Source organism: Scardinius erythrophthalmus, assembly GCF_964197995.2.
Source record: "Scardinius erythrophthalmus genome assembly, chromosome: 21".
NCBI lineage: Eukaryota > Metazoa > Chordata > Actinopteri > Cypriniformes > Leuciscidae > Scardinius > Scardinius erythrophthalmus.
The window spans coordinates 29,673,928-29,688,166 of NC_138241.1; the positions used below are offsets into that span (position 1 = coordinate 29,673,928).

The 14,239-nt window shown below is 39.5% G+C and overlaps 2 protein-coding genes across 2 annotated transcripts in view; one reads left to right on the forward strand and one right to left on the reverse strand.

Annotated features, from left to right (window-relative positions):
- Nucleotides 1–471: 471 nt before the first annotated feature.
- On the reverse strand, nucleotides 472–3,264 carry znf503 (zinc finger protein 503). The gene is made up of 2 exons (XM_081351865.1): nucleotides 2,745–3,264; nucleotides 472–2,351 (listed from the first exon to the last, which is right to left on the reverse strand). The coding sequence occupies exons 1-2, from the start codon at nucleotides 3,003–3,005 to the stop codon at nucleotides 936–938; spliced, it is 1,677 nt and encodes a 558-aa protein (XP_081207991.1). The 5' UTR covers nucleotides 3,006–3,264; the 3' UTR covers nucleotides 472–935.
- Nucleotides 3,265–7,425: 4,161 nt separating this feature from the next.
- lrmda (leucine rich melanocyte differentiation associated) overlaps nucleotides 7,426–14,239 on the forward strand; it is a 294,439-nt gene continuing 287,625 nt past the window's right edge. Inside the window, exons 1-2 of the mRNA XM_081351866.1 lie at nucleotides 7,426–7,658; nucleotides 8,311–8,411. Of these exons, the coding sequence (XP_081207992.1) occupies nucleotides 7,617–7,658; nucleotides 8,311–8,411 (143 nt within the window). The 5' untranslated portion in view covers nucleotides 7,426–7,616. The remainder of the gene's footprint in view (nucleotides 7,659–8,310; nucleotides 8,412–14,239) is intronic.

The following is a 14,239-nucleotide window of genomic DNA, read 5'->3' on the forward strand; positions in this document are numbered from 1 at the left end:
GAAAAAAGATGGTACAACCCCTTGATTAATTTATCGTCGCCCAGTAAGAAGAAATAAATTGGCAATTTCTACATTTCGTTTTGTATTTAGAAATAAACTATTTTTTATTTATAAACTTCAATGCAGAAGTAATAAAATGAACCTAAAATTATTTTAAACGTGTTCTGGCGTCATTTCTTAACATCGTTATACCAAACTTTCAATTCTGATTGCTGGGTCAGTCATTAGAAAAATAAGAATAATAAAATCTCAGACACCGACGAATGCACTCATATATATATATTTTTTTTATCTTATTCGAAGTTAAATCGTTTAGTAGAACTGTAAAACCTGAAAAAGGGCTGCAACCATGGAAATTAGCTACATGATTTGTATTTAAAACGGCAAAATCAATATAGGCTACTCAAATGACAGAATTTAGTTTGAGTTGAGTTTTGGTGATGTTTGGTTAATGAATACTGAAGACAGAAATATGGAACAGAATTGTTTCTTATTTTCCAGAATACATACAAAAAATACCAATTCTCTCTCCGTGGTGAACACCTGAAAAATAACGGCAATTTCAAATCATGTGGACAATTTGGGATTTAAGAAACAAACATGCATGTAAATTATCTTCTTTTCAATGAGACATTAAATAATAACGAACAATACAATCATAGCAATTCCAAATCAACATCCAACTGAAGACCCCTATTTTATTAGTACTCTAACATGTGTTTCACGTTATCTACAGAGTTCATGTAATGCACTTTTGAGTTTCTCAAATATTTTCATTTTTATTATTGTCCGCTTTAAGCTGACATAAATAAATACAGTGAGTCCACGGATCCAGTCCTTCAGTGGCGCGATGATATAAAAGTCTTTATATTTCAATCTTTATAATCTATAAATTTGGACAGAGTCTGTTTTTTTTGTTTGTGTGTTTTTGTTTTTTACTGGTATCCAAGCGCTGCTGCTGTGGTGAGTCTTTGACCGTACAGTGCATAGGGAGAATAATAAGGACCGGTCGCGGCAGGTACTGGAACCGGTGCGCCGGGAGTAGGCAACGGGCTCTTTGAATACGGGTGATAGCGGCTGCTTAGTCCTAACGCATGATGCGGGCTCCTAAGTGCCAGTGTCCCGGGGCTCCCAGGGGCTCCTGAGGGCGGCATGTGCATATGGCATGCCATTGCTGCGGCGGCAGCATTAGCTAAAGATGATGAACTGGGATAACCCGATATAAACTTTTCGGTCCCGGTGAACGCGGTGTGCGTCCGCAGGTGGTTAAGAAGTTCTTCGGAGGATGAGAAACGCTTGTCACAAGGTCCGTTAGCTGACACCCAGTTACACACATGCGGAAGAGGGTCGTTGGGCAGCATGAACCCATAGGGATACAAAGGGTGTCCACCAAAAGATGGCGGCGAGGAGTGAACCCCGTGCAAAGGGTGTGTCGGGTACATGAGTTGATATCCGGACTTCAAAGCAGCCGCCGAGTCGTGTGTGCAGGAAGCTCCGGCTGCACCGGCCAAGTGGCTGGCACAGTGGTAACTCAAGCAGTAAGGGTCCCTACAAAGGCTGGCTGACATTATGGATGGAGGGGATGCCCCGGCTAGGGGGCTTGAGCCAGCTTTACTGCAGCCCAGCGAGCTGGCGAGCTGTGCATTGACCAGACTTCCACCGTGGGGCAGGAAGTGTTGGGGATAGCCGGCGTAGGCCCCTGCTAAACTGCCAGGGTACGTCATGCCAGCCGGGGGTAGAGGGAAAACTGTCTGGCCGGGTTTGTACGGAGAAACGGGGGCTACAAGTCCTGACCCCAGGACGGAGGCTGAGGATGAAGAGGTGACACACGAGGACTCCGAAGTCGCTGCTTTGGATCCTGCTGTGGTCTCCTGGTGCTGGTTGACCTCCACGTTAATTCCCGCACAGCTCACGCTTATCCTGCTATGGCTGATGCTGGTCGGTGCAGATCCATCCGAGGTGCAGTTTTTATTACAATCAGACTCTTTCTTTTCGTCTCTCTCTCCCTTTCCATCTGACGGCATCGGGGAAGCCGAAGTGCTGGAATTCGGGCTGCCAGTCCTGGGAGTGAATGGCTGGCAGGTGGCGCTAGGCACACGGAAACCAGATTTCTCTCCGTTCGACACCCCAGAAGACGAGTCCTTCTTATCCGATGGCTTGGAATACGGCTTGAAGCTGGATTTGTCTTCCACACCGATGTCACTCAGTTTTAAAGGGCCAGATTTCGACTCTTTATCGTTAGATCCGTTTGATGTTACCGAGGAGAGCTTGGAGGAGGGTGGAGGGTCCGGTTTACCGATCTGAGAGCACGTTTGCGCAAGAAGAGCCAGAGGACTTTTCTTGGCATCGAGCTGCGAGGACAGATAAAAAATAAAGGACGTAAACACCACAGACATGTAAAAGCACAATCATTACAAGGTATTTGTCTAAATAAACAACAAATAAACTTCCCTAGACGACTCGTCGCTTCTATTTGAGCGTTTTAAGCGAGTCGATAATGTGCGCATCGCCGAAACGGACTGGAAGCCCGTGCCAAAAGCGCATTTACAATGTTAGCTGGATTAAAGAGAAAATTGGTCAAACTAAAATACGATGTTGGCTATTGGCTTTTATTCATTTTATCCGCCCAGCCCCGCTACGTCTAATCCAAGATTCTCGTAATGCTCCGTCATTTCTCCGACAAAATAGAATGCGGACTTGTCAAATACACGAACAGCTTATGAAACAGCGAAAACGCATCTTACCTCAATTGGACTAATCGGGGTGGATGGCAATGGCTGAAGATATTCAGGGTGTAAAATGTGTCCTGTGCGTGCAGTAAGCATTTTCAAAATCTTTATGGGAATTCGGTTAGCTTGCCGTAAAGGGTCCGAAGGAGGGACGGAATGGAGAAAAGGCTTGCAGACGACCGCGGAGTTGTTATTCCGAGAGCTGCTGCTGGTGCTTTCCCAGACTAGATCAGTATCACTATTTCTTGAAGCAGAAGCAGAAGGCGATGTGATCATGACCCAATTCTCATGTATTTTGTTGGTATTTCATTTATCAGATTAATAAATAAAAAAAAACACTATGCCGTAATCTTCATTCAAATAGTAGAAATAAAGATAAATTGTATAATCCGCATGGAGCAAAGCGCGAGGCTATTGCAGATCCGGAACCGCGTGTGACACCAAAGGCATAGCGCGCGCTCTGTCTCTTCCCGTAGGTCCGCGCGCTTGTCCTCCCAAACCAAGAACTGGTAGAAATTTTCACTTCAAAAGCAGCTGAATTAGTCCGAGATTAAAGCCCTTGCCGCCTTCCAATCAAATGGGACCCCGAGGTGATTGGAGGGTCAAGGGGATGTGACGTTCCTCCTCCTGCAAGCGCCTCTATTTTGACAACTTGGGGGAGGAGATTTTGCACAATATGTAGGTTGTCGTACACGCCGATGTCTCTGTCAAAAATGAGATTTAAATTGCTCGCTATTCATTTTCACGAGCATGCTTCCATAATTTTGCCTTTTTTTAAAAGAGAAAAATAATTCTCTCATACATTTACTCTTCGTCTCTTTTGTAGGCCTTAGATTAAGCTCCATATTTACCAATGATGATTAACACCATCAACAAAAACAGAGTTAAAACATTAAAGTTTGGGAGATTCCTTTTTTATTATAGGCACTTAGCTCTTTGTAAGCTATAAGACCTACATTTTTAGTAGCCATTTTTCCTTTTGATGTTATTAATTATATGAATTTAAATGTAACCTAGTCTTTTTTTCTAAGATGTTGTGTGCCTTTAGTCTTTTTTTTTTTTTTACCTTTAGCCTACCTTATGTGAACGGGCTAAAACATCAGACCATAAACACAAGATCAACTTGTAGTGTTTGAATTCCCCAATCAGACAAGCGTTGACAAGAGCAGACCAATGCAGTGATAGAGGGATGTGAATGTCACATGTTTTCAATATAATATAGACCGCCCTTCTATTTCTATCCCCACCCCTCCGTCAACTGTCAATTCTGCTCGACCACAATCAATCAGTTATTTGTCAGTTGCTGTCAATCCTTTTCTTACTTCACGTCAGCTTTTGAAGCTGATTATGTGCCGCGAGTGACAGAGAAAAGGGCAAAAGAAGCATCCCGGAGAACAGTCACTTAATTTGAGGGGCAGTTTCTCTGTTTGATTCAGTTTGGAAAGGTTTTGTTTAAAACCTGTGGTAAGACAAGAACCTTTTCCCCGTGTTTCTTTTTTCTTTCATCTTTTTCTTAAATTGAAGAAGAAATAGAAAATCAACAACTGGACATTAATCATATTCTATAGTTTATTTAGAAATACAGCTGCTGAGTGTAAAAAAAAAAAAAAAAATCGCACATTTTGAAGTAGCCTACTTTTTGAGGGCGTCATAATTATTTTACTTTTATAGGCCTAACAAAAAAGGTTATAAAATAAAAACACGAGGCAAGCAATTAATGCAAATATTTTGCTTACTTTATATAGGCTAGCCTATAACATTTGTGTTAGCTAATTTTATTTTACATTAACAAAACAATTTCATGCCTAACCTGTTGTCATTTTTATGTCCATTACCATTTGTATAATTGTTTAAACTTTTTCTGTTATTTTACGGATTTGTTTTTTACAGGCTATATAGCCTAGGCCTATATTATAACTTATTTCCCTCTGCAAGTAAGCCTACTATTGAATTAAAAAGAAAGAAAAGTCGATGTGTTGTGTAAACCAGTTTTAAACATGCCGAGGCTAAGTTTCAGACAGGTGTACATGATATAGCTACTTCAAATCATATTTTCCTTGTCTCACATGCAGTTTCAGGTCTTTCCGGACACATGTTTTGCACAAATGTAAACTTCACTTGTTGGTTATTGCGTTGCCTCAAGCAAAATCCAACAAAACTTTAACTCTGAATGTTAAAAGACACAAGAATACAATAAAAAAAAAATAGTCCAGACGTTTTTTCCATTCATGTCAACTAAATTTTATTTACACACAATAAAATTATTCATTTTATTTGACAATACCAAAATACATAAAAGAAAGAGAAATGATCTGTCAGACCTTTGAGAAAAGAAGTTTAAAAAGCCTTGAACTATTCACCGCTGAGACGGCTAATCAGTATTGAGGCTCCGGGGCAATCGGGCAGCTTTTCAATGCGCTTTGCCTTTCATCTCTCACTGGATGGAGGCGCTCAATTAAAAGCCTATCAGTTTGTAAGTAAATCAACGCCTATCAAAGTTGTCACATCAAACAAAACGATTATTATTGCAACCCGCCTCCACCATTAATCTCTTTCTGCGGTAATCCGCTTGACAGGTCATCTTGGAGAGCAAGAAAACCTGGAGTGGACAGTCATCAGCGTGAAAGAAATGTATATTTTGCTGGAGTATCTCAGACACATGAAACAGATAACCCTGGTCCGTGACAAACAATAAATGTTGCTGGTTTGCTAAACTTGGGAATTAAACCCCAGAACGCAGTTTTATTTAATACACTTAAATAAAACAATAGCCTCACCCCCTCCTTTTAAAAAAATCACATTAATTAAATTAGCCAAGTAGCCTACATCATACTTTTACAATAAAAATTATTTCTTTTTTTATTCTAAAAGTCTATAAACCAATAAGAACGTGTAAGGTAATTATTCATCTCGCTCTCTCTTACACACAGCTCTCTCTCCAGGAATCAATATTTAGGCTACTGATTGCATTTGCCTTTTTAACGTAGTTTACGTGTTCTAATATTAAGAAAAGTGAGAATTATTTAGCCACAATAAGTAGGCCTTGCTCAAATGCACATAGGCTAGTACGATTACAATTCTGAAAACCATAGATCGATCTGAAAAACGTAGGAAAAACCCTTTTCATTATTGATTTACTACATTAACAATAGGCTATTTGTAGGCCGTTTAAGTTTTTGAAAGTGTAAATAGTGTTACGATTTTGCTGTAGGCTATTATTCCCTTTTCTAATACAACACAGACACTAGTGTTGATACCGGCCATTTTTAAGATGAACGCAGAATCTTTCTTAAGCATGGAAAGATGTGTGATTGTTTTCTGCTGAGGCTGTCAGCGCGTGACACACTGCGTGAGAAATTAGGGCAGAGAAGGGTAACCATAAATTTCAGCATCGGGCAAAATTTTTCTCTTTATTGTCTGCATGACGAATGAGCTTCTGAACCAGACACCAAACACTCGGTATTACCCTTAAATGGGAACATATTTTGGGGGGGGGGTCATAATTGATATTATTTAAATGCAAATGTATTAAATATATTTCATATCGTCATGTTTATGCATGACTATAGGCTACCTATATAGTCATTTATAGAGTTGACTAAAGCGCCCGAAACCCCCGCGTTTGTTCAAAACATTTTGTGTAGTTAAATTTGAGTTTCGCACATTTACTAGGCCTATTTATTAAAATAAACAATAACACTAGGTCACATTTCACAGTTTTTTTTTACCCCTCAAGTTACAAATATATTTGAAAGGGTTGCTGACTAAGTGATGGGTAAAGCAGTTTAGTCAGAGTAAGCAACACAAAATCAGTTAAAATAAAAACACTCTAGGCTATTAATTTTACTTTTAGTGCTTAGAAAAGCTCGCACATTAGTACATTACGGAAATTCAGCCAACTCGAATAGTTAAATAAACAGCGTTATAGTCCGCTTCCTTTCATTCAAAGCGTAGGATAGCATACGATATAAATAACAACAACAATAATAATAATACAAAAACTCGGTTATTCTTGTACATCTGTTAAACATGCATTACAAAGCATTTTCTATCATTAAGTTTGGCAAAAGAGACCACAACGAACCACTTTACCTTACGTTACACACGCGCTCCGATGTGATACGACAGGTATGAACATTTACAGACACAATCCCTTTATTTTCTATAAAGATGATAATGTGAAAAGATTTCCAGTGGCGTCTAATGGAGCACATTTTAGTAGCCAAACTAAGTCGTTACATTATTCTAGTATTCGTGCGCTACCGCCTGCATAAGATCAGAAATCCTAGTCGTCTCCACACTGTCTGTCTGCGCGTCCAAAACTTCCGCCTATGGCAGGATCCGTCGTGACGTCATGCTCTCGAGCCCTTTCTGTATGTCATTCAACGATAACAAAAAGCTTTAATGTGTTATTTTCACATAAACTATTAAATGAACACACGAATGTGAAGAAATACAGTAAAATATGATTAGTGAATTTATAATACAGTGAAATATGACTTCTGAATTGTAATAATACGTCGTATTCTATGTTAAACACATTATTTGGAGATTCTAACTTCCAGTGATTAAAAACGGCTGCTTTTTTCAACAGAAAGCTGTCCGCATTGCTACTAATAATGCTACTCATCATTATTTTTATGGCAAAACATCCTTAGGAATACCGTATAACCAGCTCAAACTGATTTGAGAAATTGAACAGTGGCGCGTGCTTCCGTCTAAGATCAGCTGACACGAGCACGCGGAAGAAGTAAAGCTTCATACGGAGCGTAGATTAAAAGTTTATTTTGGAAACATAAAGGAAACTTTCCAGTCTTATGAGCATAAAAACCTTTGTGTTTGTCCTCGTTAGAAGCTTCTTTCTTTCTGAACTGTCATTTGACTGCAATGGCATGCAACGAGTCAATGGTTGTAGTGAATGGAAGTCAGGTAAGTGAAATATTGCAAACACGTTATCCTGTGACCTATATTATGGATTCAACCAGTAGACACCAAACGTCCAGAAGTGTGCGTTTGTTTTTGTCTTTTTGTTACTTATTGTTGTAAGTCATGAAGTGACATGAAGTTGGATATATTTATAAAATAAAAATACATCTTCTGTATCGCGAGACAGTAGCAAAAAAATATGAATACAAATTTATTATAAACTGCTTAAATAGTTGTGGATTAACATAATAACAGTGGTTTAATTCACACAATAGCTGTGTATGAAGTATTTGCCTTCACATGTTAATGCACAGCTGAACAGCTTCATAACAAACGTCAATTTAATAACCCCACCAGCTTTTATGTTTAAGCAGGACTATTTCTTGAAAGAACATTAATTCAAAGTACCAACTGTGTAATAAAACTGACATCTCTTCCTGGTAACACTTGATTTTACAGTGTCTTTGTTACACATTACATGTTACAATAGTAATAACTGTCAATGCATTTGAATTACATGCAACTAACCCTAAACCAAACCTATTCCTAACATTATAGTAAGTAGGCTACATGTTGTTAATTGAGATTACTCAGTACTTATATGTATAATTTTACTGTAACTAAGACACCTAAAAAATGCCTCTCTCTGATGCAGGTGTCCTGCATTGGGCTTGATTGGGAAGACATTCCAGATTTTCTAGGGGCAAAATATGGAGAATTGGCAAGAAGATTAGACCTCAGCTTCAACCAACTGAGGTAAGTTACTGTTTTTGTCTGAGTGTAACGCTTAACAGGCCACGTCAATAGGAGGTCCATGATGATGGAAGACAGCAATGACATGCATGGCACCTATTATGCACATACTGGATTCCCATATGGATCTGAGATGGGTGAGACATCATGTTTCTTTCCCTAAGTTTTGCAACAGGATTATGGTCGACTTTATCCTCTCTGTAAAGATGGAAAATAACCATTATAGGTAGTTTTCACATCTGTTGTGTTTCTGATTTTGTACTTCCGTTTTGGTGTACTTCTGTTTTGAGTACACCTCTGTTAGGCCTTTTAAGATGCTGCTTGACCACAGATGCTGGCAGTGCACATTAAGGAATTCATATCATATATGGCTATTAAATATGTAATATAGACTCCCTTTGCCTAGAGAAAAACGCTTGAATTGGTTGAGAAAGTTCTTGTGTGAAGGATGTTTCTATCATGTGAAACATTCTAGAACATTGCCATAAATGACTGGATCCCAACCGCATACAACGTCTCTGATTCAATCTACCTGTCGCGTGGACAGTCACACCTTTGCATTAAGTGCAATTTAATACATGCGTTATGTGCATTACATTGTCAGCCATGTCGTCGAGACATCAGAGAGCGGTGGGTACAGTAGCAGCGTGCCATGCTGTGGCCAGATAAAAAGCCTGATCAATAAATGTGACATGTTAATGCTGAGCAAATAGAATAAAAGAGTCCTTTGACAGGACATGAAGAAGCACCTTGTGGCAGCTGGGGAGGGGGATGCCATTTCACCAGCAGGACTAGCAAAGCTGATCTGACAACTAAAAGAGAGGAGATGATGGTTATAAGGTGCCTTTGTTTCAGACTTCTTTTCTTGACCTGTCAGGCCTTGAAGGACTCTGAATGGGCCTCTTTTTGTCATGTGAAAATTGTCGTCTTGAGGCAGTTATCTGCGCTGAAAATGTGGATTCTTCCATTTAATTGATTCGCTTTGCACTGGAGTCTGTCACATTAATAATTGCCAAATCCTGCGCTGCTTCAATGTGTCGCACATAAATGTACGCTTATCGGTGTATTAATATTCCTAATGAGCATTTGGGACTGGCAACCTGGCATAGGTTGAACACTGTAGAACCCAGAATTATCTATGTTTATTGTTTAGATGTACTGAATTAGGGCAACCGTCATAAATTATATAAAATGCTATACAAACAGATGTCTGATCATGACTTAAGGAATCAATACAACTACTCCATCCATGGATTTATAAAGTTGATGGTTCAGAGGTTTTTTGTGTTTGTTCTTTAATGCAATGCTCTTTATTGCATCAGTTTCATCCGTAATGCTTCCTGATAGTTTCACCATACACATAGTAGCATTGCTACACTGCTTGCACTGTGGTTTATTGCCTTTGTTGAACCATTATGCTATCATCAAATCATTTATAACTTTTTATGAGTAAGATAATTACCAGAATAGTTGGGAACATCGATAGCCTATTAATGGGAATTCTTAGAACAATGTCAGGTTTATTGTTTTTCCATTAAAACCCTGCAGGATTTACATTACCGATGCAGTGTCGTACACACAGAAGAGTGAGGTTTCACCACTTATGTTTTGGACTAACCCCAGTCTTGTTCACTCGGATTCACACTTCCAATAAAGATGATATTTGGGAACAAGGCTTGTCAGCAGACAGCCCCCCTCTCTGACGTCTGTATGTACGTATCAAATGCAGAATGTTAAAGCTGGCTCTGAAATATTTTTTTTTTACCACTTCACAGAGACTTTGAGCAGAACAGAAGATTCTGTTACTGGAGCTGTTTTGGTCATATGCTTTGTTGAGGTTAGGGTTACATTCAGTGTGAAATCTAATTTATAAAGAAGCATGTGATCAGAATAAAGTGAGGATGTGGCCTACAGTCAGGATTTCACTGCCTCTTCTGCCATGTTCACACAAAGACCCCACAGTAAGAAGTTAATAGACAGACATCCTGCCCTCTAGCATGAGGACTTAAATATGTGAACATGACAAAGTGATGGAAAGGTTCTTTCATGGTCCTCAGGGCTGCCACAAGACAATTTAGGTCATCAAGAAATGAGCGTTTATTCGGGATGGGTTATGATAGTTAACTAGTCGTCCGTTTTAGATTCATAGTTTTTATTTCATTTTTTTCATTTGTTTTTTAGTGACAGTTTGCAAGGTAAATCCCTTTGTGAGAAGTCTTTTAAAGAGATACTCCACCTAAAACTTCTGTCATCATTTACATGTTCTTCTTTGGAAATAACAGAGAATTGTATCCTTTTTCATTCAATAAAAATCAATGGGCTCCAGTGTTGTTTGGTTTCCAGCGTTATGTTCCATAGAAGAATGCCATACAGGTCTAAACCACATGAGGGTGAATAAATGACAGATTTTTCATGGGTGGGGTATCCCTTTAGTTCATCCTTTTAATGCACTGCTGCTACAGCCATACATGCGTTGCCATGAATGTTGCATTTTAGTGCTTGTCAACTTAAAAAGAGTTCAGATTTAAAAACTAACGTCTTAAGACCTCCGTGTCTTGTTCCTTCTGTCCTGTTTCTTCCATATTGTTCATATTGTTTCCTTCCCAAAACAAGCCTTATTCACTTTTGTAAAGAGATATTTAACTGAAAAATGAAAGTTCTGTCATCATTTGACAGAATCTACCAATTCTCAGACTGCCAAGTTCAGTGAAAATGTATCATAATATATATTGTTGTACATTAAGGATTACATAATGATATTTTATTTATACCTGTGAAGAGCAATTGATACAATCTAAAGTTTAGTCACCATAAATTTATTTGAGCCATTATTTTGAGAATTCGCAAAATGATGTTCAGTAAGCAGACAAAGTCGTCACAGTGACTTTGCGCAAAACCATTGAGTGCACTCACAGGCTATGTTACCTGATGTGAGAGGTGTCAGAGAGAATCTCTGCAAACACACATGTAAAATCACATTCAGTTTATCAGACTTTTCGCTAGGTGCCTTTTGTGTGGTTTTAACGTTGAGTTGGTGTGAAGGTGAAATGATACCTTTCTCAAGATTGGCCATGAAGTGGTATTAGATCATAGACAGGAGGAGTAATCCCAGGTTGGGGACTGCTGTCAAAGTGTCCCCTCCAGTGTCCTAGACATGCATGTCTTTGTGAGAAGTGGATGGTGAAAGCAAAGGGAATGTTATTGTCTTGTCTGGTCCTGTCCAGATGAGGGGTAAATATGATGGCCTTCAGTCATGCAGAGGTACAAAGCATCCGTGAATTCCTCTCTCTGGTGTCACTTTCTGTCTATGAAGTCCGACAGTCTGTCTGTCATCAGATTCAGTTTATTACGCCACCTTACATATAAGCCAACAGCCAAATCAAGGAGAATATATTTCAAAGGGAAACTGTTATAAGTTGTATAAACCTTGAATGTAACAGCCAAACATCCAGCAGAATTTAAAATGATGCTCATAACTACACAGCTGGACTGAAGTTATCGTGAAATCAGAGATTAGCTGTAGTTATCATCCAATGCATAGGAGTTTCCACATTAACTCAAACAAAAACCAGTGCTCACCTGCGTATATGTCTTGAAGGCAAATCAAATATGCTAACTTGCATTTTAAAATGGAGCCACTTTAAATGTAGACAGCCTGTCACATTGAGATGCAAGTAGTCTGATGAAAATGGAACAAAGAAGACAAAGTATGGTGGCTGGGTACACCGAGAAATGAAATATAACCTTGTATGGACTGTCAGCAATGTCGTTTTATATTCATATCTAAAGCACATTATAGTATTACACTCCAGCTCATGCTTCACTCATCTGTCTCTCTTCATTCGTCACTGGCGAGACTTTGTCTTTCAAGCCCCCGCGCACCAACACCAGAAGGCTCCTGTTAATTGACAAATGAGAGCCTGCGACATGAAGTGCTCCCTCAACATCAGAGCAAGGTGGAGTCTCCTTTTTGATGGGGCTATTATTGGCATAAGCCAGTAAAACGCATCACTCTCCACCGAAATGAGAAGTGACAACGGTAGAAGGGCCTGTCATTGTCTTCCGGGTGTGTTCAATCTGCGGCTGTGCCAGTATGTAGATAAAATGTCAGTTAAGAGTACGAGGGAGAAACTGTCAAAATGAAGTCGTCAAATCACTTAGCCTGCCGAGGGTATGGAAATTGATGCTTTCGTAGAAATGAGAATTTTCCATATCTGATCTATCAGGCTCATTTAGCACTAATATTTGGGAACAGCCCGGACTGTTTGCCTTGCATTAGAGGAGGATGTTGCCTTCCTTTAGCCCTGTCTGGTTTGTTAGACGGGCGCAAGTGGCAGAAATGGAATTCATGCATTTCCATTCAGGGCGTCGCTCTTATAAATCAACTATGAAGCAATAAAATCTCATTTAATTTCTCTGAGCAAATTTGTACCTCTGTGATTGCTTCAAGAGGGGATGAGCTGACAGGCAAAATTGTGAGAATACAGAGAAACCATTTTGGATGCATTATAGTTGACATGTTTTTTACTTGCTGCTTTTCTAATGGATAATTTAAATAAGTTTAGTCTGCTGTTGTTGTGCGTCTTTGTTCCACTGTGAAGATATGACCCAGTTATGCTAAAGGAAGTTATTTTGAGGTCAAAGCAAACACGACATTTTGGTTCACACTTGGCATGTATGGTTCGATTAAAACGAATCCTGGTGCGATTGCTCTATTAGTGCGGTTCAAGTGTGAACGCTGCCATCCGAAATGTGGTGCGTACCAAAAAAAGTGGACAGAGACAATTGAAATGATGGGTCTCGGTCCGATTCCAAATAAACTGTTGCGGTTCGAATGAAATATGAATGCAACACAGAGCAAAGAAATGTAAATGAACCAAAAATTATGTTACATGATGCCACAAGATGCAACCCTAAAATGGACCGTTTAGACAGGATAGTTGTGATTTTGCCTATTACACTTCGGTACAGGTATCAGAACCTCGTCTCCTCGCAGAAGACCTTCGTTTTTGTGTGTGGCAGAAGGATTCCTGATGCTGTTTTGACTCCTATTAAAGGGGGGGTGAAATGCTCATTTTCACTCAATCTCCTGTTAATCTGAGTACCTATAGAGTAATATTGCATCCTTCATATCTCCAAAAAGTCTTTTGTTTTATTATATTTTTAATTGAAAGATAGGCTGTACCGAGTCTTTCCGGAAAAAAACGAGCGGCTGGGGGCGGGCCGTGTGGTTGAAGCTAAAGCTGTGCTAACGCGCCGAGCTAGTGACAACACACAGAGACATTTGTTCAACAGTTTTACTCACCGTTCCAACGCACGACCGCGAACCTTTATCATTGTGACTGCTCGATCCTTAAGCTTTAGACGATCTGCAAATCCGTCGATCTGGGCTTTGTTTATAAAACAATCATCGTCGAAATGCAGGGAACAACAGTCTTACACAACTCCGTTTATGCTCAGGAAAACAAACTCCATCCACGGGTTCCTTAACGCTGGGTTCTTTGGGAATCTGTGCAGGGTTGTCTTGCCCTGGCAAAAAAGCAGAAGAAAAGCAAAAAAGCAATGTAAAAAAAAAGCAGACCAATCAGGTTGTGTACATAACCCTATGCTTAGGGTTCATAATCTTTCGGTTCGGTGTTAAAATGCCCATATGAATGCTAAGCGGACGCGTACTAATTTTTAAAAAGTGGGTCATATATGTAGTCGAAATGTAACACAAATTTCGCATTTGGTGCCTTCTTGACAGAGGAAAGACAGAAAGTAACTTTAGGGTGCATATGTATGGAAGACAACTCCCACAATGCACCACATTGCACAGCTCTGCAAGCCAC

What these genes read in the sequence shown, in the direction of transcription:
- znf503 (XM_081351865.1), bottom strand. Translation starts at nt 3,005, where the DNA reads ATGATCACATCGCCTTCTGCTTCTGCTTCAAGAAATAGTGATACTGAT. An exon ending in CCCCGATTAGTCCAATTGAG is followed by an intron (nt 2,352 to 2,744) that starts GTAAGATGCGTT and finishes CTGTCCTCGCAG; the next exon opens with CTCGATGCCAAGAAAAGTCC.